The 25,053-nt window shown below is 32.9% G+C and overlaps 2 protein-coding genes across 5 annotated transcripts in view; one reads left to right on the forward strand and one right to left on the reverse strand.

Annotated features, from left to right (window-relative positions):
• LOC137244667 (uncharacterized) overlaps positions 1-25,053 on the forward strand; it is a 588,428-nt gene that overhangs the window by 22,289 nt on the left and 541,086 nt on the right. The gene's annotated exons all lie outside the window — the stretch shown is intronic.
• tud (tudor domain containing protein) overlaps positions 1-25,053 on the reverse strand; it is a 99,351-nt gene that overhangs the window by 6,317 nt on the left and 67,981 nt on the right. For 3 of the 4 annotated variants that reach the window (XM_067773974.1, XM_067773976.1, XM_067773975.1), the window contains exons 3-9: positions 5,347-5,505; positions 4,813-5,265; positions 3,944-4,735; positions 2,675-3,882; positions 1,823-2,607; positions 1,529-1,763; positions 1,274-1,473 (exon numbers count right to left, since the gene is read on the reverse strand). In XM_067773974.1, the coding sequence (XP_067630075.1) occupies positions 1,274-1,473; positions 1,529-1,763; positions 1,823-2,607; positions 2,675-3,882; positions 3,944-4,735; positions 4,813-5,265; positions 5,347-5,505 (3,832 nt within the window). The remainder of the gene's footprint in view (positions 1-1,273; positions 1,474-1,528; positions 1,764-1,822; positions 2,608-2,674; positions 3,883-3,943; positions 4,736-4,812; positions 5,266-5,346; positions 5,506-25,053) is intronic. The other variant, XM_067773977.1, reaches the window with a different exon arrangement.

Genomic DNA, 25,053 nt, shown 5'->3' on the forward strand with positions numbered 1-25,053 from the left:
CCAGTTAATAAAGAAAAATACTCAGAAATCGCAGAAGAGGAACGTGCTCTCCCTAGGGGAACGCGCCTCACTGTTCGATCTGGGTACTGTAACAGGTTAAACTCTTACCTATCCAGAATCAACCGCGACATACATAATGTTGTTGTTGTTGTTGTAGCGATAAGGTTGCTCCCCGAAGGCTTTGGAGAGTGTTATCGATGTGATGGTCCTTTGCCGGATACAGATCCGGTACGCTCCGGTACCACAGCACCATTAAGGTGCTGGCCCGACCATCTCGGGAACGATTTATGTGGCCACATTAAACCTTCAGGCCATCTCCTCCCCCCAACCCCAAGTTCCACGAGGAGCTTAGGGCCGCCAGAGCCTCGTCTGTTAGTGAAACAGGATTCGCCGCGGATAGGTGAGGTTGACAATTGGGTTTGGAAAAGCTATATATTACGCTGGCAGCCTGCAGGGTTGCGCTACACAGCCCCTTGAATCTGGTATTTTAGTAGCCTCTTACGACAGGCATACCTACCGCGGGTATATTCTGACCCCCTAACTCGCTGGGGTACATAATGTATGTCTTGCTTGCAATGTGTCCCCACATGATACCAACCATCTCTTCAATTGCAATGTGGAACCAAGGCCCCCCTAATACCTCTCTCACTATTGTCCACCCCTATTGAAACTGCAAGTTTCCTTGGACTCCCGTTAGAGGATATTGATGACAATTTGTGATCGGTCGCACCTATTGGATGGGGCGAAGCACTACCACAACAACAATAACAACAAGGGAATAGCTGACAAAGGAGGTAAAATTCTACGTCCGAGAGGCTAAATATGAAGCTCTTCAGTGCTCTTTTCTGAAATATATTTGTCTTTCCGAATTTAATTTGTTCTTTTCTGAAGAACCCTTCGAAAATGCTTATCTATTATAAGCACTAGGCAGGTAATTGACCAAATAATCGTAGTTTTAGGAAACAGTCACAAAAAGACACAATTACTAAATTAATAGATGTTTATCGAATAAATGTAGTATACCGTTGCGCAAAAATAAAAACAAAGAAGCACCGTCCTCTCTAGCCAGAGATTCAAGAACCCAGCACGGAGGCTAAAGTCTTCAAATTCATTGGCACTGGCACTGAGTCCATGCTGAAAGATCTCGGCTTTCAGTCCAAGTTTTCTGGTGAAGATCCTCAAAATACCTCAATCTTATATTATAATTTTTAGCTGTGATTCCCGTGCCAACAGTACTGTATTACCTCACAAAAGTTTGAAATTTGTTACTTACCTCCATTTTCATAGTATTCATACATATCATTCAGTAGTGAACTCATATTTCCTTCTGCGGCAATTGTATGTACAAACAAACGATAGGCATTCACCACATGAACAACACGCGCCTCGAAACGCTCCAACACAATTGGCTGTTGACAGATAAACTCTGAAACATCGTCCTTCAACAAGGGTACAAGTGGTCGTAAGAGAATGCTGCAAAAGCACTAAGTCATTTCATTATCACAGAAAATGTTATAAAAGAGCTTACACTTTATTGTCATTAACATCCTTAATGTTGACCACACATGATTTTCCTTCGTAAAATTTTTGGAACTTCGCAGCCACGTCTGGATTCGATTTTACATAGCGTACATCATCGAAAGAGCTGAGTAATTGAACATCATCCTTTAGACCTGTCACGTGTATTTTAAAATGTAGCATATCTTTAACATAAGTTATTTTAACACGAATCTGTTGACCAGCCAATAAGCCCAAACGCAAATCTGTATTTAATACACATTTTATAATGACGAAAAAAAAAATACAAATTACTACAACCCACCTGGCCCTACTTCTGTAATAAGACCCTCCGATTTGAGTGTATCTTTCAATGATGTACCATTTACTTTGACATTAACGTAGTACATTTCCTGTTCGCGCTCAATATATTCACAATTTAAAGTTGCACCTACAGGCAAATATTTTTCCATGCGATCGATTATGTAAAGATGATCATAGTTAGAGACGATGCCGCTAAAGCTGCACAGATATGCCATTACAGGCAAAGAAGCGAATCGCTTCTCCACTTGCCATATATCCTCGGAGGTGACAGTGTACTGATTGCCAACATCCACAAAATGTACTTTATATTTACGCAGCATTTGATTGCATGCAAGTATGCGTGCACGGTACAGCCGATTCTCTTTGCGATAACGGGCAATAACATAGGAACCGACTTTCAATTGCAACTGCTGCAAAGATTTTTGCTTATAAAACTCTTGTATATCAATCATCAAACTCTCGAAATCAGCAAGGCGAGATTTAAGATGCGTGTAAAACTGGTGAGGTGATATCCACCAGCAAATAATTACTTCATCACGTGATGGTGTGTCCAAATATTGTACAGGGAATGGTTGATTTAATGCAACATACTCTTCTGATAATTTTGTTTGTGGTGGTTCAATTGCATTGTTGGCTACTTCAGAGCCCACGTCATTTTCACGCTGGGTTGACTCAGTGGAGGAAGCATCAGTCTTGTAACGCTGTTGTGAATAGCCTTGTGGCGCATTTTGTGGACGCTGCTCACGTTTTGGAGTTGCTGGTACCGACTTCTCCTTCTTTTGGCGACTGTAATGTACAATAACAAAATATTAAATAAAGCAATGGCTTGAAACGTAAGTATAATTTTATATACCGATTTTCATTTTGGAAACGTGGCGGTATCTGATGACCACCGCCACGCGGTTTCTGATTGTAACTGGAAACACTACTAGCGCCACTACCCACGCTGTGTCTATCACCAGCGATGCTGGCATTGCTAACATTTAAGTTAGTTTGTGTGGTTTGTAGTGTATGTTGTGCATTGCGGCCTTGGCGCTGCTGTTGTTGCCGCTTGCCCTGTTTCATTTCACTCGAACTCGAACGCGAATCACGATTTTCCATTGAACTGGCAGAACTCTGTTTGTCCCATTCTACGGAAACAGTGCCTTGAATACTGCTAGCTGGTGCACTAGCACCAACGCTTCCTGCTTTGCTATTAACATAACGTGGGCTTGATTTTCGAGTTTGTTGCTGTTGTTGTGACTTTTGTTGCAAATGTTCATCGCTTTGAAGAGTAGTGGAGTTTAAAATTTGAGCAGTTTTATTATTCGAACGTAACGATGCAACATCATGTGAGGAAGCAATCGAGGGAGTTGTATTGCCATTTTCCAGCACGCCACTGTTTTTATTCTGGTTTCCATTTTGTAAATGCATATTAAATTCCTCTTTCTCTAAAGTTAAGTATTGTTCAAATGGCATGGAAAGCTTATACAGCTTTTTCATTACGTTCAGTTCTTTGGTACAAAGGTTCACGAAATGTACACCGTCAGGCTGTATACGGAAGACTTTAACAGTGAACGTGCGGCGTTGTCGATTTGATTCTTCAGCAAGCATTTCAAATTGATTAGTTGCCAAGTCTTTATTGAGTTCATTATTTTCAAAACCTTTAAGACAGCATTGTACTGCTTGACGAGGCAGTTTCAAATGTTTTTCAGCAATTATGCTTAGTAAATTTTTAGTTACCTTTTGTTCATAACCAAAATCGACATGGCGCACAATTATTGCGGTGGAATCAGCACGCATCACTTCAGCGCGATACCATTCCTTATCGTATTTCACTATACAAGGTGAGCCAAGTGCTAAATGATTTGGCACAAATTGGTTCTTGTTATAATACAAATACATATCGTCCATAAGCTGTTCAAATTTTTCAATATTATCTACTTTTTGCACATAAAAATGTTTCGGCGAATCAATGTAACGAATTTCAACAAAATCATTATTATTTAAGCTTTCAGCTTTTGGATATACTAATCGACACTTTTGTATTTCCTTCAAAACATTGAGTACGTTACTTTGCTGCTAAATAAGATAAAAACTATATGAGATTGATTCGAATTTGTGGATTATTTCAATCGCTTACCTGTAAATATAACTCGCAGTATTGTACCAATGGTGGACCTTCTAATGGCATTACTTTCAATTGACAATTTTTATACATCATTAAGTCTTTAAATGCTTTCTTTAAACTCTCATCTATTGGTTCCAAATCTTTATGGCCGGAAAGTGTAAATCGAATGGCAAAAGCTTTAGCCTCCAAAAATTCGTCAGGTATTTCATATAAGTCTTTATATTTTACGAGTTCGGCATTACCATAATCAATATAAACAACTTTGCATGCTGTTGCTTGAACGCCAGTAATAAGTGCACGGTATAATTGACCGTCTTCCGAGTACCGAGCTATACAAGCTGTGCCCAAAATGGGCTTTTCAGAGAATTGATTCAGTTGTACACGTTCAATACGATTCATCATTTCCGTTAAGTTATCTTGTGACTTTGCCAATTGTACCGAAAACAAGCATGGACCATTCTCTACAAAGCTAACATATACGTCATAGGTTTTACCAACAGTAAGATTGTTGGTTTTAAAAGTGGCAGTGGTTGCTCGACGTGGCGAAGTATTAGATTTATTGCTGCTGTTTAGACTTGAAGCAACGTCCTCGGGCTGCTGGTATGGCTGTGGACGTTGATAGCGAGTATTAAAAGAATTGGCATATTGTACATTCGAAATTGGTGTTGTAGCGTCTTGTGGAGTAGCAACGTTTGAGGAAAACCCATTATAAGCAGTTTGCTGGTGATAATTAGAAGCCATATAAGGTACATATAGCGAACGCAAGTTACCAACGGTATGTGGCATACGAGGTTGCATGGGACGCTGTAAATTCCAAACATACACAACAAATATGAATTAAAATTAAAACGGAAGAGTAGAAGTGTTAGATAATGAGATACCATCATATGTGATTGCATCGCTAAATGTGGTTGTTGTTGTTGTAACTGCGGCTGTAACTGATACTGATGTAAACGCGAGGCTACGGAACGACCAACCGACGGATATATACCGCTAGCTGTTGCTAAATTATTGTTATGGTTAATGGCATAGTAATTATTATTGTTAATATTGCCGCTGTTAGCAGCGTACATTTGCATTGTTTGCTTTTGAAGTTGGTGTTGTTGTTGCTGCTGTGACGCTGCTAAATGTTGTGTTTGTTGTGCCTGCATTGCTGGTGTTGGTTTTGGTTGATGTATCTGGTGTTGCTTCGGCGATTGTTGTTTGATAAATTTCGCAAAATTATCACGTAGCAAATCGTTTGCGATAGGAGCACCAATATTCTTTTGATGTATTAAAAACTCGGCAAAATTGAATTCCTTCCATTTCATACTTATGAATTTAAATTGTTTATACTACAAAAAAGGAAATTATAGGTAGTATTGGCTGCTCGCAATATTTTCGCAATAGCAAAAGGAAATATATAAAACACTTACTTCAAAATCGATGGATATGTCTAGAGTTTGCCGCAGGATAATGCGTGAAATCTCATCCAGCTCAGCGGGTTTGAAGTCTTTGCAAATACCCAGTAAGATGTACGAGGTGCATATCGTGGCCATAGTCGACAAGGAGTCTTGTTGTTGGAAGAAGAGGAGCTATAATATAATAGGAAGAATAGAAAATTAGCATAAACATAGCATTTCAAATATCTTTTGTACTAGGTTAAGTGGGGAAAGGAAGCGTTTGCAATTTTTTAACTACTCTTCTTATTTCCGTTGTGTCATTTCTGCACACGCTGGAGGCCTGCCAAAACTTTTCGCCTAGAGCTCACACGAGATATCTCCTTATGAGACCTGAGCACCATTTACATAATGAAACGACTACTTGGTCACATATTGAAAATTTTCGTCAGTTTTCTTGGACTATTGGATAATTCGAACCACATATAAAAGAAGAATAAAAACTAGTACCGTGTCAAAGCTATCTGTGAAGAGAATGAGTTGGCACTGTGTTAGGAGAGCTGAAGGAAATTGTTGTGGCAATTTTGTAAGGGACTCTCTTTATCGCTAATTGACAACAAAAGTATTACGCAGCAAATCCCGAAAACTAGCGAGGGAAAGAACTGAGAGAAGCGAAGTATTTGGGAAAAACAGCGACATAATAGTTATAAGTTTTGCGGCATAAACGTTACTTCATAATAATTTTTGAATGAAAATTTAAAAATTTTTGTTCAATAACATTTTCTTATCAAAGTTTAGTTTTTATTTTTCCTTCACAGTCTGTCGGTGCTTCAGGCAGTCAAAAATCCAATCTGCAACAATTGGGAAACAATTAATCAAATAAGAGACTTAATAATAAAAAATAAGAAAAAACTAAAACTGCTATGGATACCGGGACACGCAGAAATCAGTGGCAACAAATACGCCGACGAAGCAGCAAAATTTGCTTGCAATGCACCAATAATACACACATCAAAAACCGAAAAGGTAGATGTAAAACGACACATCAGATGCATCATAATGGACGAACTACGCCAATCGCGAGCAACCCACAGACATGATCATTACTCCATAGTCAACAAAGATGGGACCGTCCCACAATACCCAACAAATATTCACGGCTTCAAAACTAGACTCTTCTCACGACTCCGACTTGGACACACTACAAACACTCACCAACATATCTTAAAAAGAGAAAACCAACCAATGTGTACAAGCTGCAATACCTACCAAACCTTGGATCACATCCTCAACCAATGTGCAAAACATCGCAACTTAAAAATAACGCTTTTCAACACGGACAACTTAAACAGCATCCTAAATACACCTAGCAAGGAAAATATTGAAAAAATTTCAAAATTCATCAAAATCATAGATATGATTATTTAAAGAACCAAAACCTTAACAAAAAACAAATTAATCATCAAAATTGAGCTGATGGCCTGAGTAGCCAATGCTCTTTTAGTTAGTTCTCATATTCATACCAGTACCTAACCAATAATAATAATAATAATAAATATTTTTGTGTTATGATAGGCTTTTCTTGACCATAATGTTGCTTTTAGTGCAAGTAAAACTCCACTATTACGTCCCAACGTTTCGCTAAGCACCTTACCTTCTTCAGGGGCGAAACTGCATTTATTTAAATATTTTTTCAATTTACCAACGTAATTTGACATGAAATTATAAAAATAGTTGTTTAAGATTTCAACAATGTCCAAAAATTAAAACCAAACAAAAAACAATAAACGAAAATGGACTTACATACATATACATATATGTTCAATTTTCTATTATAAAAACCTATCGCTTATACCATCTATATGTGGTACAATTGTCAAACTAAACAACAGAATTTAAAGGCATAACAAATAAGCCGCGGAAATGCAATCCGTGTCTTCTTTTATGTTTACTGTTTTGTTCCTTTTCTCCATTATTCGTAAGCTCTCTTAGTGTATCTGATTTTTGTTCGTTTCTCTTTGTCTAATATTTTGACATTTTTCATATCAGCTGAGTGACCGCTTGATGTGGTGTGTTGCGATAGCGCTGTGTTGATTTTCTTTTTCCTTATGTCTGCTTCATGCTCATTTAGGCGTACTCCTAGACTTCGCTTAGTCGTGCCTATGTATATTTTATCGCAGCTTTCGTTTTCTTTACCTTTGCATGGTATTTCATAGACAATGTTATTTTGTTGTGAAGTTTTGAGGGGTTTTGGTTTTTGTGAAGATACTAGATAATGTATTATTCGATGTGTATGCTAAACATATGTTATTGTTGTCAGACGTAATGTGCTTGTAGAAGTATTCGGTTAATCTAGGTATGTACTTAACACTGTAATACTGTTTGGGTTGATCAGTTGTGGTTCTTCTTGTATTTGTATTGATATTATTTTCAACATTTGACATTTTCTCTCGAACTAGGCTGTATAAGTGTTTTTGGAAAGTTATTGTTTGTAAGAATTTGTTTAATTTTTCTTATGTTTGCTTCCCAGAAGTTTTGATGGCTAATAGTTAAGACTTTGTTGATAAGATTTTTTGCGGTATTTATTTTGTATTTGAAGGGTTGGGCTGATAGAAAGTTTATCAGGCGGCCAGACGAGGTAGGTTTTGTGTGCCAATCTAATGTCAGAATGTTATTATATCTATGAACCCGTGTATCTAAAAAGGGTATGCTAAAATTCGTTTCGGTTTCAAGAGTGAACTTTAATTTATTGTGGTACTTATTTAGTGTATCTAGGATAGTATCCACATCATCTCTTTTCACTATCGCGAAGATATCGTCTACATATTTAACCAATAATTTTATCTCGATGTTGTGTAGTGTTTTTAGTTTAGATATGGAGTCGTTGAGTAAGTCGTCCATGACTATATCTGCGATGGTTGGTGACAGAGGGTTGCCCATGGGCATCCCAAATGTTTGGGCATACAGTTTTTCACCCCAAACGAAGTAGTTGTTTTCTTTAAGACAGAATTCTAGCATTTGTTGGAAATTTCTCTTTTGTATGTTTGTTGTTTTTTCTATTTCCCCCCACTTTTTTAAAATTATTTTTGTAGCAAGAATAGTTGGAATGTTCGTAAATAGTGATACTACATCAAAGGAAACTAATATATCTTCGTCATTGACCTTTATGGCATTCAGCCGTTCTTTAAACTCGAAGGAATTTTTAATGTTGTGCTCATTAGATACTAAACTTTTAAGTATATTTCCTACATACCTAGACATGTTGTAGCATGGAGCGTTCTCAACAATGCCATCAAAAATATCACAATCAACACCACGTCCAACCAAGTAAAAAAGCAACTAGAAAAAACCAAAAAACTATTTCTTAACAAAGTATTGAACAACGAAATTACACAAACAAATATAGACATAAAAATGTCCAACAACAACATACACGCATGGTGTATTGATTCTAATTCGAGCTAATTGAATATCTAATTGCATTAGCAGAAGTCAATTAAATTTCTAATTGTAAAGGTAAACCAATTTTTTTTGCTAATGGCAACTAATTGCAATTAGATTTACCATTGGAATAAAAATTTCAATTATCTAATGGCAATTAGTTGAACTAATTCTAATTATTTAATTAATTAGAGAATTTCGCAAATGAAGGTTAATTAGCAATCATTAGCATTATCTAATCATTACTTAACATCTATGAATTAAATATTCTATAAATTCGGAAAAAAACAATTTTTTTTTTACATTCATTTATGCCTTTACACAATTTTTACAGATATTCTGCTTCCATTTCTTTTATACAACTGAATGCGTTTTTTCTTCATTCTTAAGCAAACATTCCCCCCTATTTATCAGGTATTTCAGCAGATATATGTGTTGCAAGGGCTATTGCGTTCTCGATCCACCGCCCTGAGAAAGATAAGCAACCTATTTCTGGGACACAATAACATAAAGATTATGGAGATTCAGATTTTAGCTGAGCTTCAATGAGTCCACTCCGAAATATTCGCCTGCTGTTCACCACGATGGGCGCCTGTAAGGGTATAAGTGGTTTGCTTTATAAAGTGACGCGTGTATTACAGAGTTCTCCTTTAGATTTTGGACTTTCAATATTGAAAACAGTTGCAATGAATTGCGAAAAGAAAAAACCTCGTATGATCCGACCGCGTTTTCTTGACGACCTTGACAAATGTAAAAATGCTATGACAAGCATATGAAGCGACAGGGAGTAGGAAAGGTAGTAGGAAAGGCCGCGATGGTGATACCATGACATCTTTTTATTTAATTATTTAAAAATGCGTTTGTTTAACAAAATTTTTATAAAACTACAAAATTTTCTTATTTTGATAACTTCAAAAATTTTCATTTAAAAAAAGGTAACTTAATTATTTTAAAACAATTGAAAAATCACAAGTAAGAAACAAGTAAAAGTATTAATATAAATAAAATAAACAACTTAATAAGGACCCTACATTTACTCCCCCGTCCAGTGAAACGATCAATAAAATGAAATATTAATTAATGTTAAATGAAATTTTTTTTGTGGAGTGTAGTGTATTTTTGTTTCGTGTATTAGTCATAATTGTATGTGCAGGTTTAAGTAAATCTATGGAAACAGTTTTAATAGTATTACCATGTTGAATTTTGAATGTTTTATTTTGTCTGGAAATAACTTTAAATGGTCCCTCGTAAGGTGGTTGTAAATTAGACTTATGAATAACTTTAAGAAATACGTATTCACAAGTGGGAATAAAATCATTTTCTTTGATATGATGAGTTATTTTTGATCGAACAATTGAGAAATGTTTTCTAAGTTTAGTAAGAGTTTCATTTGTGTTATCAATTTCATTATTATAATTAGAAACAACTAATTCACCAGGAAGTCTAATTGTTTGTCCATATACAAGTTCAGCGGAAGAGCATTTCAAATCTTCTTTAATAGAAGTTCGTAAACCTAAAAGTATCCAAGGTAAAATCTCTGACCAATGTGTGGAGTCGGCCGAAGCAGTAATTGCAGTTTTTAAAGTTCTATGAAATCTTTCAATCATTCCATTTGACTGTGGGTGATATGGAGAAGTGTGAATTTTATGAGCTCCTAATAAAACAGTTAATTCTGTGAATAATTTAGATGTAAATTGTGAACCTTGATCTACTGTAATTTTGAGTGGAATACCGAAACGAGGAACATAATTTTGAACAAATGTAGTTGATACTGTTTTTGCTGAAATATCTTTTAATGGATATGCTTCTGGCCAACGTGTATGTCTATCGATAATAGTCAATATATACCGATTTTCTTTAGATATAGGTAGTGGACCAACTAGATCCATATGTATATGTTCAAATCGTCCTGAAGGAATATAATTTTTTTGAATAGGAATTTTCGTATATTTAGAAATTTTACATTTTTGACAATTGATACAACTAATAGCCCAATTATTAATTTCCTTACGCATTTCTGGCCAAAAATATTTAGATTGTATGAGACGTCTAGTTGTTCGAACACTTGGGTGAGATAAAGAATGAATTTTGTCAAATATAATTTTTCTCATTGAATTAGGAACATATGGTCTAAAAGGTTTTTGAGTAATGTCACACCAAATATTGAGATTTAGAAGAGGAATATTAATTTCTTTTAAATTATTTTTGGAACTAAGATCTGAAATTAATTTTTTAAGAATTTCATCTTTTTGTTGTTCATCATATAATGTTTGAAAATTAATATCTTTTGTTAAAATTGTATTAATATCTGGAATCCGTGAGGAGTATCAGCTACTGTATTATTTTTGCCAGAAATGTATTGAATGTCATTGGTGAATTGTGCAATGTATTCAAGATGACGAATTTGACGAGGTGATCTGCCTGTTTTTGAATTTAAAACATGTGTTAAAGGTTTATGATCAGTGTATATAGTAAATGTTCTTCCTTCAAGAAAATGTCTAAAGTGTTTAATAGAGTTGTATATTGCTAGAAGTTCTCTATCAAAAGTAGAGTAATTTATTTCAGTTTGAGTTAATTTTCTTGAAAAATATGCAAGTGGTTCTAAGGAGTTGTTACTTATTTGTTGTAGAACTGCTCCAATTGCAACATTTGATGCATCTACAGCAAGTGATAGTTGACCATTTTTATCAAAGTGAGTGAGTAGTGTTTTTTGTGTAAAAAGTTTCTTAACATTTTCAAAAGCTGAGGTAGTTTTTTCTGTCCAATTTAATTCTTTAAGTATATTTTTGATAGCAAAATTTAACATTTCATGTAGTGGACTAAGTTCTTTTGCTAACATTTTAATATATCTATGGTAATAATTCACCATACCTAAAAATTTTTGTAATTTATTAATTGAGAAAGGTTTTTCAAAATAAGAAATTATTTCAACTCGTTCAAAAGAAGGCCTGATTCCTTCACTAGAAATTTCATAACTTAGAAAGTCCAATTTTTCAACTCCGAAAATACATTTTGTAGGTTTAATATTTAAATTATATTTCTCAAGTCTTTTAAAAACTGTTTTTAAATGTTCTATATGTTCTTCCTCATTGTTACTAGCTACTAATATGTCATCAATATAGACAAAGACAAAATCTAAACCTGAAAATACTTCGTTTATGAAACGTTGAAATGTTTGAGCAGTATTTCGTAATCCAAATGGCATTCGTACGAATTCAAACATTCCGAATGGAGTTGTTATAGCTGTTTTGTGAATATCTTCTTCTGCCATTGGTATTTGGTGATATGCACGAATGAGGTCAATTTTTGAAAATATCTTTTTATTTTTTAAATCTATGTTAAGGTCATGAATATGAGGTAAGGGATACCTATCTGGTATTGTTATAAAATTAAGTCGTCTGTAATCTCCACAAGGTCTCCAGTCATTTGGATCTTTCTTAGGGACCAGATGGAGTGGAGAAGCGATGTGAGAGTTAGAAGGTCTACATATACCAGTTTTGACTAAAAATTCAAATTCAGTTTTTGCTATTTTTAATTTAATAGGATCTAGGCGACAAGGTTTAGAAAAAGGAGATACTCCTTTTATTTCTATTCGGTGAACTGTTTTGTGTTGTACTTTTTCAGTATAATTAGGTTCACACGTAATAAGAGGAAATTCATTTAAAATATTTGTAAATTTATTTTCTGAAATAGGAATTTTAAGGGAAAATATATCGCAAAAACCAGAAGATTCAGAAACTTTTAATTTTGTTTTCAAATCTGTAATTTTTTTATTTTTAATATCTACCAAAATACCAAATTTTTCTAAAAAAATTGCACCGATAATGGGAGTAGAAATATCTGTAAGAATGAAAGGGAATTCAAAATCTCTTCTAAGACCTAAATCAATTTTTAAAAGTTTTGTTCCAAAAGTTTCTATGTTAGATCTATTAGCTGCCGAAAGTTTAAGGTCAGAAAAACGTTTATAAGTTTTAAATTTTGAAGAAGGAATAACTGAAACTATAGCACCTGTATCAATTAAAAAATTTAATTTATTGAATTTATCAAATATGAATAGACGGTGGGACGATTGATTATTAACTCCATTATTACCCACAGTCATAACAGATTTGTTTAGTTTAAAGAATTTGATTTTGAATTTAGATTATTTTTATTTACATTGAAATTACAGGGTTTAATACATTTGTAAGCATTATGTTTAAATTTTCGATGATACCAACATATATTATTATCATTATTAAAACTTCTAGATCTAGAAAAATTTCTGAAGTTAGATTGATTTCTTTCTCTAGATCTAGATCGAATTTTTAATTCATTGATATCGGTAAATTTTGAAAAATTGTAGTAGTTAAATCAGTTAAATTTTTTACACATTGTGTAAGAACATTGTTTTCAATACTAGCTATTGAAGAAATTTTAAAAGAATGTGGTTTATTAATTAAATCAAAAAGTTTATCTGCAAGTGAAATTATATCAGTAATATTTTTAATATTACTTGAAGTTAAATGTATTTGAATATCTTGTGGTAATTTTCTGATCCATAATTTGAAAAGTAATTCCTGACTAAAAATAGATGATGAACTTGTTAGTGATTTCATATATCTAAAAAGTTCAGATGGAGATCTATCTCCCAATTCAGTATTTGAAAATAATTTTTCAAGTCTTTTTTCTTCACTTAGAGAAAATCTTTCACAAAGAATTTTTTTAATTGTATCATATTTATTAATAGAGGGAGGAGGATTGATAACATCAACAATTTTGGATATTGTTTCTTGTTGAAGTGAAATAAGAACATTTTGAAATTTGTTATTATCATCAATAATGTTATTTATTTCAAATTGTCCTTCAATAAGTAAAAACCATGTTTCAGGACAATCTGACCAAAATTGAGGTAATTTAAGGGATTTATTTGAATGGAATCTAAAGTTATCTCTTTGTGTAGAATTGTCTGAATGTGTGTCTGGAGTTGTATTAATGTTTGTATTTTGTGTTTGATTTAAAGACATTGCGTTATTCGAGTTATTATTTAAATTCTCTGAAGATGTAAAAGAACGAGTTTTAATTGGTGAACCTAAAACCATTAAAATCTAAAAATGCAATTGTTCCCTGGAAAGGAAGTTAACAAGAGAAAAACTAATACTTAACGTGAAGTAAAGTTAAAAACAAAACAAAAAAAAAATAATAATAATAAAATTTTATAATTAAATTAAAATAATTTGATTATAAATATAAATATAAATATATATATATATATATATATATATATATAAATTTAATATTATTTAATTTTGATTAAAATTTTTATTCATATAAAAATATATATTTATATTCGTACTTACATATTTATAAATTAAAAAAAAAATAAAAAATAAATGTAAGGCGCGATAACCTCCGAAGAGATCTAAGGCCGAGCTTCTCTTCCAATTTGCGTCGTGCTCCTCTTGATTTTTCCCTACAAATAGGCCGGACGGGACCTACATGTTTTATGCCGACTCCGAACGGCATCTGCAAGGCAGATGAGTTTTCACTGAGAGCTTTTCATGGCAGAAATACAATCGGAGCGCTTGCCAGACACTGCCGAGGGGCGACCCCGCTTAGAAAAATTTTCTTCTAATTGAAAAATCTTATTTCTAAAATTTTGATGTTGCTTTGCCCGGGAGTTGAACCCAGGGCATACGGTGTGATAGGCGGAGCACGCTACTATCACACCACAGTGGCCGATATTTATAAATTATTTATATTTAAATTGTTGATTGTTGGTATTGCAATGGCTTTCATTTATAAAAATTTCATTGTAATTTTCGTTCAAAGAACTGCTGTATGAGATCATCCGCATTTAGATCAAAATTAGACGTCGATATTATGTGTAATTAATCAATAAAAACAAAAGGAAACATACGTTGTTGTTGCTGTTTATGTGGTGAGACCAAATCGGTTAAGAGAACATTAATTATTTCTAATCTCTAATGTTAAACTATGACTTTTAAGTGTGCTGCGTACTATTCGCGTGTGTGAAGAATACTTTTAAATAATTTTTATTTCACTCGAGCTTTCTTTTGGTTGATATTAAACACTGATACAAAAATACTAAGTACTAAAAATTGTATTATTTCCAATGCATCTCTGCTGCCTCCAACGAAGCATTCCCTCTCAGCGTTTCTAAAAACGATGTTCTCACGTGTGTTCCTTTTTTGGTTGTTTTTGTTGTTATTTGGTATTTATTATTTAGCTTTTGTTGATGTCCTTTAACATGCGTTGGCTTGTGTTTCCTATAAATTTTTCTGTATTACTGCTCTACTTTTCATTTAATTCGTCTTATCTGCCGATTATCTCTTTACTGCTTGCTTTTTGGTTCGAAACAGATGATGATACTTCGTCACAGTTGCGTGTCGTTTTGTTTTTATTATTCGCTTTTGTGTTTTTGTATTTGTGTACACCAATTTTTGTTTGTTAGATTCGTTTTATTTTGTTCTTTTATTGCACAATTAACATTCTCTTATTGTTTTTTTTTACTAATTCCTTTGGTTCGATGGAAGGATCGCCATATATAGCTAATATTTAAAATAAACTATTTTTATTTAATTATTTAAAAATCCGTTTGTTTAACAAAATTTTTATAAAACTACAAAATTTTCTTATTTTGATAACTTCAAAAATTTTCATTTAAAAAAAGGTAACTTAATTATTTTAAAACAATTGAAAAATCACAAGTAAGAAACAAGTAAAAGTATTAATATAAATAAAATAAACAACTTAATAAGGACCTTACAATCGTTGATTTCCTAATGGAAACAAAGGCTGATATCACTCTCTTATTACAGTGTCCATGTAAATGAGAGCATTTGTGGTGCTGGATTTGTATTGGGATAGAGACTTGAAGTACTTCGGTTCGCGCCTTGTCACGCTACCGCACAGCCGCACTAAGCGATCATAAACTGTTCCTATGTACGATTAGATGACAATTTCCATACCTGTGAGCTACATATGTAAGAAATACTTTTCTTCATTTTTAAGTACTAAAGGAGAAGATAATGTACACATTAACGTACGGCCGAATTGTGGTTTCGTCACTCGACTTTATTTATAACCGCTATAATTAGTTATGAAGGATAATAATTATGAAGACGTATTCGTATTTATAATTTGTTTAAAAGTGGGCAATATGTAACAAATTTTCATTCAATTTAAAGGCATGGTTTCCTCCAAAAGCGGCGCCGCTTTATTACGACCACTAAAGAGCGGCCGGTGTTGATGATTTGCAGCAGTTTCGCTAGAGTTGTATTTAATATAGTAATGGTATGTTGTCGTTTCTGTTTTGTATATATGTATATATTTTGTAAGTGTAGTTAAGCTCAGTCACTGTGTGGTATATTTACTTGGGTTTATTTGTAATTAACTTGGAGTTGCTTTTAACTTATGCTGTATAAATGATTCTAAACAGTGGAATGAATAGCATTGTTGAAAATAGTCTTGCACTTTTAAATATCATGTGCAGTAGCCAAAAAGGATTTAATGTTGTACATTTTAATGCATTAAGTCTTAATTATGAGAAAATGGATCTGGTTAGGAGAACGTTTGAGCGGTCGTCTGTGGATGTTATTTGCGTATCTGAGACCTGGTTTAAACATGACTTAAGAGACGCACACTTTGAAATAGAGGGCTATAAATTATATCGAAATGATAGACGTAATAGAAAGGGTGGAGGAGTGGCGGTGTATAGCAAATCTCATCTGAAGACTCGCATAGTTTCCTATTCTGTTGAGAGTACAACTGAGTTTGTACTTATTGAAGTGTCTTGTTCTGCGTCAAAAATCCTTGTGTCATGCGCGTATAATCCTAATAGGTGTTCTAGTGTAAGTGATTTTTGTAGCATGCTATCTGCTTTCACAGTTGACTTTGATAATATCGTTGTGTGTGGTGACTTTAATGTTAATGTGTTATGTCGTGACATGTATAGCTCCCGTCTGTTGGACGATGTGTCTGGTGTTGGTCTTTCTTTAGTTAACTCATCAGTACCAACAAGGTTCGCGAATAACTGTTGTCCCAGTCTGTTTGATTATTTCTTTGTCTCCGATCCGTCCTCCGTTTTAAAATTTGACCAAATATCATTTATCTCTGACCATGACTTAATTTTTTGTTCGTTTGATTTTGACTTTGCCAGTATAATTCATTACCTGTCACATATAGCTTCCCTGACTATCGCTCGCTTAACCTTAACAGCTTGACTGCTGACATATCTCGTGTTTTACTGGGCCGATTGCTGGAGCTTATCTGATGTGAACGATAAACTCAAATTTTTAAATGAAACGGTACTCACTCTTTACTATGCCCATGTACCAATGCGTTGTTTTCAAAGAAAATCGTCCTCGTGCCCATGGTTCAACACAACTGTTCGTACTATGATTAAAAAACGCAACAAGGCCTATGCAGTGTGGAAAAAGAATCGGATAGATTTGAACTGGCATACCTATAAGAATGTTCGAAATGAAACTACTGCCATTATCAAACGTGAAAAACGCAAGTATTTTGGTAAAATGTTAAATTCCGAGCTGCCAAATAATGTCCTCTGGCGTAATTTAAGAGACTTCCTGTGTATGCTAAAGATAATTCAAATTGTTACCTTAACCCTGATGAGCTTAATGATGTATTTGTAAATCGTACTTCCTCACCCAGCGCCAACATTTCCCAGCACATACCCTATCCACCTGCATCGGTTCAGCAATTTGAATTTTGTGCCGTCTCGGAGATTGATGTTGCAAGATGTGTTTGTAAGATCCGCTCAAACGCGATTGGTGCTGATGGAATCCCGCTAAAATTTCTAAAAATAATTCTTCCTCATATTTTGCCAACCCTAACACATATCATCAACCATTGTATTACAACTTCGCGCTTCCCTGATGCATGGAAGCTTGCAATCATTCTTCCGGTAGCTAAAAATAGAAGTGCTAGTAGTCCGTCTGATTTCCGTCCCACAAGCATCCTTCCCGCTCTATCGCAGACCCTTGAGTCCTTGTTATCCGAACAAATCCACTCGTATATAACTGTATACAAATTTCTTTCACCGATGCAGTCGGGTTTTAGATCTAAGCACAGCTGCACCACAGCTGTTATAAAAATTCTTGATGACATACGTCTATCCTATGACAAAAATCAATTAACGTTGTTGTGTATGCTCGATTTTTCAAAGGCATTTGAATCAGTTAACCTTAGTTTGCTATGTATGAAGCTGAAAGCCTACTTCGGATTTAGTGACTCTGCGGTAAAATTAATGATGAGCTACTTGGGGGGTAGAGCGCAGCGTGTTAAGGTTGGATCGGAAATATCTGACATTAGGCCATTGCTCGCTGGTGTACTCCAAGGTTCTATATTGGGACCGCTATTATTTTGTCTATTTATAAATGGCATCTTCAGCTCCTGCCAGCATGTGCAGATACATGCCTACGCAGATGATATCCAGATCTATATGTCAGCGATGCAGGGGCAAGCCTCTGAACTTTGTGCCAAGTTTAACAGTGACCTGTCATCTTTATCCCATTGGGCATCTACGAATCTCCTTGCCCTTAACAGTGCTAAATCGTATGTACTTCCCATTTCAAAAAAGCATATTAACTTTCAGGATCTACCATATCTCTACATTAATGTTAACTGTCTGAAATATGTTTCTAAAGCGACGAATCTGGGCTTCGTCATAAATTCTAATCTGTCCTGTGTTGATCACGTTAATCCTGTCATCAGTAAAGTTTACTATACCCTACGAAACTTAGAGTATCGGCACTAGAAATAAGGAGAAAGCTGGCTATACAATTAATATTGCCTAGTATTTGTTATGCGGAATGTGTATACAGCAAACTAGATTCCACGTCTGCACACAAAATTGATGTAGCCTTCAATCATGTAACGCGATATGTTTTTGGCTTATACCATGTATCTGAATGGAGGACTCGTTTGTTGGGTTGTGAGGTTTCTGATTACCTTAGAGCGAGGAACTGCATTTTCCTTTATCGTATTATGGCAGATAAAGTGCCCAGTTACTTATATAACAAGTTGACTCTCTCGCAGTCTGCTCGCATATGTGACATAATTTTACCAAACTACAACTATTTGAACTCTGCAAGGCTATTCTTTGTCAATGCTATCCGCATATGGAACTCCATCCCGAACTTAATTCGCAATAGCTTAAGTAAAGGCAACTTTAAGAATGATATATATCCGCTTCCCAAGGCAGTCGGTTCTATGTACCGGAGCGACTCGGGATTTTTCCCGACCAATGACTGTCATTTCAGTGTAACCCCATTTAATTTGTTGCGTCCCTCCCACAAATTGTCATCCTCCCAGCAGCTCCTTGCAGCAGGACTGCTCCATATTCTCTTGCTCCGGGAAGGTATCGAATCCAATCTGGGTCCGTCTCCTGACCCCGGTCCTGAGAAATGGTTTTGCTGCATCTGCCGGCCCCCCCCCCCTACCTTCCAGCAGCCCCACTGCTCAGCAAGCCACAACAAGTACCCGCTGCTGCTCGCGCCCCACGGCGCCAACAACTCAAACAGCTGCTACCACTCATAACTACAATCTTCGTAGCAGAGTCGGAAGCAATGCTGAGCAACAGCCCCTGCCCCCGTCTTCTCCCCCCCCCCCCCCCCCCACCCCCTCTTTTCCGCCAGCAATCGTGTAGGTCAGGGAAACAGACTCTTAGTCCCTATAGCTAGTATTTAAATAAACTATTTTAATATAAATATTTTTATTTAATTATTTAAAAATCAGTTTGTTTAACAAAATTTTATAAACTCCAAAATTTTCTTATTTTGATAACTTCAAAAATTTTCATTTAAAAAAAGGTAACTTAATTATTTTAAAACAATTGAAAAATCACAAGTAAGAAACGAGTAAAAGTATTAATATAAATAAAATAAACAACTTAATAAAGACCCTACATTTACTCCCCCTCCAGTGAAACGATCAATAAAATTAAATATTAATTAATGTTAAATGAAATTTTTTTTGTGGAGTGTAGTGTATTTTTGTTTCGTGTATTAGTCATAATTGTATGTGCAGGTTTAAGTAAATCTATGGAAACAGTTTTAATAGTATTACCATGTTGAATTTTGAATGTTTTATTTTGTCTGGAAATAACTTTAAATGGTCCCTCGTAAGGTGGTTGTAAATTAGACTTATGAATAACTTTAAGAAATACGTATTCACAAGTGGGAATAAAATCATTTTCTTTGATATGATGAGTTATTTTTGATCGAACAATTGAGAAATGTTTTCTAAGTTTAGTAAGAGTTTCATTTGTGTTATCAATTTCATTATTATAATTAGAAACAACTAATTCACCAGGAAGTCTAATTGTTTGTCCATATACAAGTTCAGCGGAAGAGCATTTCAAATCTTCTTTAATAGAAGTTCGTAAACCTAAAAGTATCCAAGGTAAAATCTCTAACCAATGTGTGGAGTCGTCCGAAGCTGTAATTGCAGTTTTTAAAGTTCTATGAAATCTTTCAATCATTCCATTTGACTGTGGGTGATATGGAGAAGTGTGAATTTTATGAGCTCCTAATAAAACAGTTAATTCTGTGAATAATTTAGATGTAAATTGTGAACCTTGATCTACTGTAATTTTGAGTGGAATACCGAAACGAGGAACATAATTTTGAACAAATGTAGTTGATACTGTTTTTGCTGAAATATCTTTTAATGGATATACTTCTGGCCAACGTGTATGTCTATCGATAATAGTCAATATATACCGATTTTCTTTAGATATAGGTAGTGGACCAACTAGATCCATATGTATATGTTCAAATCGTCCTGAAGGAATATCAATTTTTTGAATAGGACTTTTCGTATATTTAGAAATTTTACATTTTTGACAATTGATACAACTAATAGCCCAATTATTAATTTCCTTACGCATTTCTGGCCAAAAATATTTAGATTGTATGAGAGGTCTAGTTGTTCGAACACTTGGGTGAGATAAACAATGAATTTTGTCAAATATAATTTTTCTCATTGAATTAGGAACATATGGTCTAAAAGGTTTTTGAGTAATGTCACATCAAATATTGAGATTTAGAAGAGGAATATCAATTTCTTTTAAATTATTTTTGGAACTAAGATCTGAAATTAATTTTTTAAGAATTTTATCTTTTTGTTGTTCATCATATAATGTTTGAAAATTAATATCTTTTGTTAAAATTGTAGTAATATCTGGAATCCGTGAGAGAGTATCAGCTACTGTATTATTTTTGCCAGAAATGTATTGAATGTCATTGGTGAATTGTGCAATGTATTCAAGATGACAAGTTTGACGAGGTGATCTGTCTGTTTTTGAATTAAGAACATGTGTTAAAGGTTTATGATCAGTGTATATAGTAAATGTTCTTCCTTCAAGAAAATGTCTAAAGTGTTTAATAGAGTTGTATATTGCTAGAAGTTCTCTATCAAAAGTAGAATAATTTATTTCAGTTTGAGTTAATTTTCTTGAAAAATATGCAAGTGGTTCTAAGGAGTTGTTACTTATTTGTTGTAGAACTGCTCCAATTGCAACATTTGATGCATCTACAGCAAGTGATAGTTGACCATTTTTATCAAAGTGAGTGAGTAGTGTTTTTTGTGTAAAAAGTTTCTTAACATTTTCAAAAGCTGAAGTAGTTTTTTCTGTCCAATTAAATTCTTTAAGTTTATTTTTGATAGCAAAATTTAGCATTTCATGTAGTGGACTAAGTTCTTTTGCTAACATTTTAATATATCTATGGTAATAATTCACCATACCTAAAATTTTTTGTAATTTATTAATTGAGAAGGCCTGATTCCTTCACTATAAATTTCATAACTTAGAAAGTCCTATTTTTCAACTCCGAAAATACATTTTGTAGGTTTAATATTTAAATTATATTTCTCAAGTCTTTTAAAAACTGGTTTTAAATGTTCTATATGTTCTTCCTCATTGTTACTAGCTACTAATATGTCGTCAATATAGACAAAGACAAAATCTAAACCTGAAAATACTTCGTTCATGAAACGTTGAAATGTTTGAGCACTGTTTCGTAATCCAAATGGCATTCGTACGAATTCAAACATTCCGAATGGAGTTGTTATAGCTGTTTTGTGAATATCTTCTTCTGCCATTGGTATTTGGTGATATGCACGAATGAGGTCAATTTTTGAAAATATCTTTTTATTTTTTAAATCTATGTTAAGGTCATGAATATGAGGTAAGGGATACCTATCTGGTATTTTTATAAAATTAAGTCGTCTGTAATCTCCACAAGGTATCCAGTCATTTGGATCTTTCTTAGGGACCAGATGGAGTGGAGAAGCGATGTGAGAGTTAGAAGGTCTACATATACCAGTTTTGACTAAAAATTCAAATTCAGTTTTTGCTATTTTTAATTTAATAGGATCTAGGCGACGAGGAGATACTCCTTTATTTCTATTAGGTGAACTGTTTTGTGTTGTACTTTTTCAGTATAATTAGGTTCACACGTAATAAGAGGAAATTCATTTAAAATATTTGTAAATTTATTTTCTGAAATAGGAATCTTAAGGGAAAATATATCGCAAAAACCAGAAGATCCAGACACTTTTAATTTTGTTTTCAAATCTGTAATTTCTTTATTTTTAATATCTACCAAAATACCAAATTTTTCTAAAAAATTTGCACCGATAATGGGAGTAGAAATATCTGCAAGAATGAAAGGGAATTCAAAATCTCTTCTAAGACCTAAATCAATTTTTAAAAGTTTTGTTCCAAAAGTTTCTATGCTAGATCCATTAGCTGTCGAAAGTTTAAGGTCAGAAAAACGTTTATAAGTTTTAAATTTTGAAGAAGGAATAACTGAAACTATAGCACCCGTATCAATTAAAAAATTTAATTTATTGAATTTATCAAATATGAATAGACGGTGGGACGATTGATTATTAACTCCATTATTACCCACAGTCATAACGGATTTTTTTAGTTTAAAGAATTTGATTTTGAATTTAGATTATTTTTATTTACATTGAAATTACAGGGTTTAATACATTTGTAAGCATTATGTTTAAATTTTCGATGATACCAACATATATTATTATCATTATTAAAACTTCTAGATCTAGAAAAATTTCTGAAGTTAGATTGATTTCTTTCTCTAGATCTAGATCGAATTTTTAATTCATTGATATCGGTAGTAATTTGATTTAAATTTTGAAAAATTGTAGTAGTTAAATCAGTTAAATTTTTTACACATTGTGTAAGAATATTGTTTTCAATACTAGCTATTGAAGAAATTTTAGAAGAATATGGTTTATTAACTAAATCAAAAAGTTTATCTGCAAGTGAAATTATATCAGTAATATTTTTAATATTACTTGAAGTTAAATGTATTTGAATATATTGTGGTAATTTTCTGATCCATAATTTGAAAAGTAATTCCTGACTAAAAATAGATGATGAACTTGTTAGTGATTTCATATATCTAAAAAGTTCAGATGGAGATCTATCTCCCAATTCAGTATTTGAAAATAATTTTTCAAGTCTTTTTTCTTCACTTAGAGAAAATCTTTCACAAAGAATTTTTTTAATTGTATCATATTTATTAATAGAGGGAGGAGGATTGATAACATCAACAATTTTGGATATTGTTTCTTGTTGAAGTGAAATAAGAACATTTTGAAATTTGATATTATCATCAATAATGTTATTTATTTCAAATTGTCCTTCAATAAGTAAAAACCATGTTTCAGGACAATCTGACCAAAATTGAGGTAATTTAAGGGATTTATTTGAATGGAATCTAAAGTGATCTCCTTGTGTAGAATTGTCTGAATGTGTTTCTGGAATACTATTAATGTTTGTATTTTGTGTTTGATTTAAAGACATTGCGTTATTCGAGTTATTATTTAAATTCTCTGAAGATGTAAAAGAACGAGTTTTAATTGGTGAACGTAAAACCATTAAAATCTAAAAATGCAATTGTTCCCTGGAAAGGAATTTAACAAGAGAAAAACTAATACTTAACGTGAAGTAAAGTTAAAAACAAAACAAAAAAAAAAAATAAAATTTTATAATAAATTAAAATAATTTGTTTATAAATAAATATAAATATATATATATATATATATAAATTTAATATTATTTAATTTTGATTACAAATTTTTATTCATATAACAATATATATTTATATTCGTACTTACATACAGTGATATTTATAAATTATTTATATTTAAATTGTTGATTGTTGGTATTGCAATGGCTTTCATTTATAAAAATTTCATTGTAATTTTCGTTCAAAGAACTGCTGTATGAGATCATCCGCATTTAGATCAAAATTAGACGTCGATATTATGTGTAATTAATTAATAAAAACAAAATGAAGCATACGTTGTAACAGCAATAAAAATATTAAATAAACGAATAAAAGAGTCGTTTATAGGTAGGAAGTACTTGAGAGTGACGTAATATTACTTGAAGATGAGACTTTCGAAACTGTTTAATATGTATTAACTCTTATTTGTGCAGTAAATCAGGATAGGTTAGTTTGTTCCCATGTATAGATGAATTAATTTTGGCAAATATTTTTCAAATGGACTATACACTTTAATTTTCATTTGTTTCAATTGTAAGATAATTGATTTAATATTTATTTAATTAAATTATTTAGGATCGGTGATTTCTGCTTCTCATAACTGAACTAACTTAAACAGCATATTGTATTAAATGTTGTAAATAACAATATATTTAATTGTTAGATAAAAAGTTTAAAATGTCTGGTTAGTTTTGTTTTGTTGTAACGAATGAGTTGCTTGGACGTCGATTTATTTTTACATTTTACACTATTTTGCTTGGTATTTTATATGTTCACTTTTGTCCACTATTGGTACATGTTCATTAGTTACGTATTATATTAAAAGGTTCGAAGATCGTCATTTATAGTTTATAGGGTATTTAAATATGACAAACAGCGAGCAATCAACTTGTAGTATAAGATGGATGCATTGTTATTGCACACAAGTTTTAAATATATTAATGAAAATACGCAGTACACTAAAAGGTTCGAGGATAGTTTTTATACAATTCCTTTGGTTCGATGGAAGGATCGCCATATATAGCTAGTATTTAAAATAAACAATTTAAATATAAATATTTTTATTTAATTATTTAAAAATCAGTTTGTTTAACAAAATTTTATAAACTCCAAAATTTTCTTATTTTGATAACTTCAAAAATTTTCATTTAAAAAAAGGTTACTTAATTATTTTAAAACAATTGAAAAATCACAAGTAAGAAACGAGTAAAAGTATTAATATAAATAAAATAAACAA

The sequence above is a fragment of the Eurosta solidaginis genome, chromosome 3 (assembly GCF_040869045.1).
Source record: "Eurosta solidaginis isolate ZX-2024a chromosome 3, ASM4086904v1, whole genome shotgun sequence".
Classification (NCBI taxonomy): domain Eukaryota; kingdom Metazoa; phylum Arthropoda; class Insecta; order Diptera; family Tephritidae; genus Eurosta; species Eurosta solidaginis.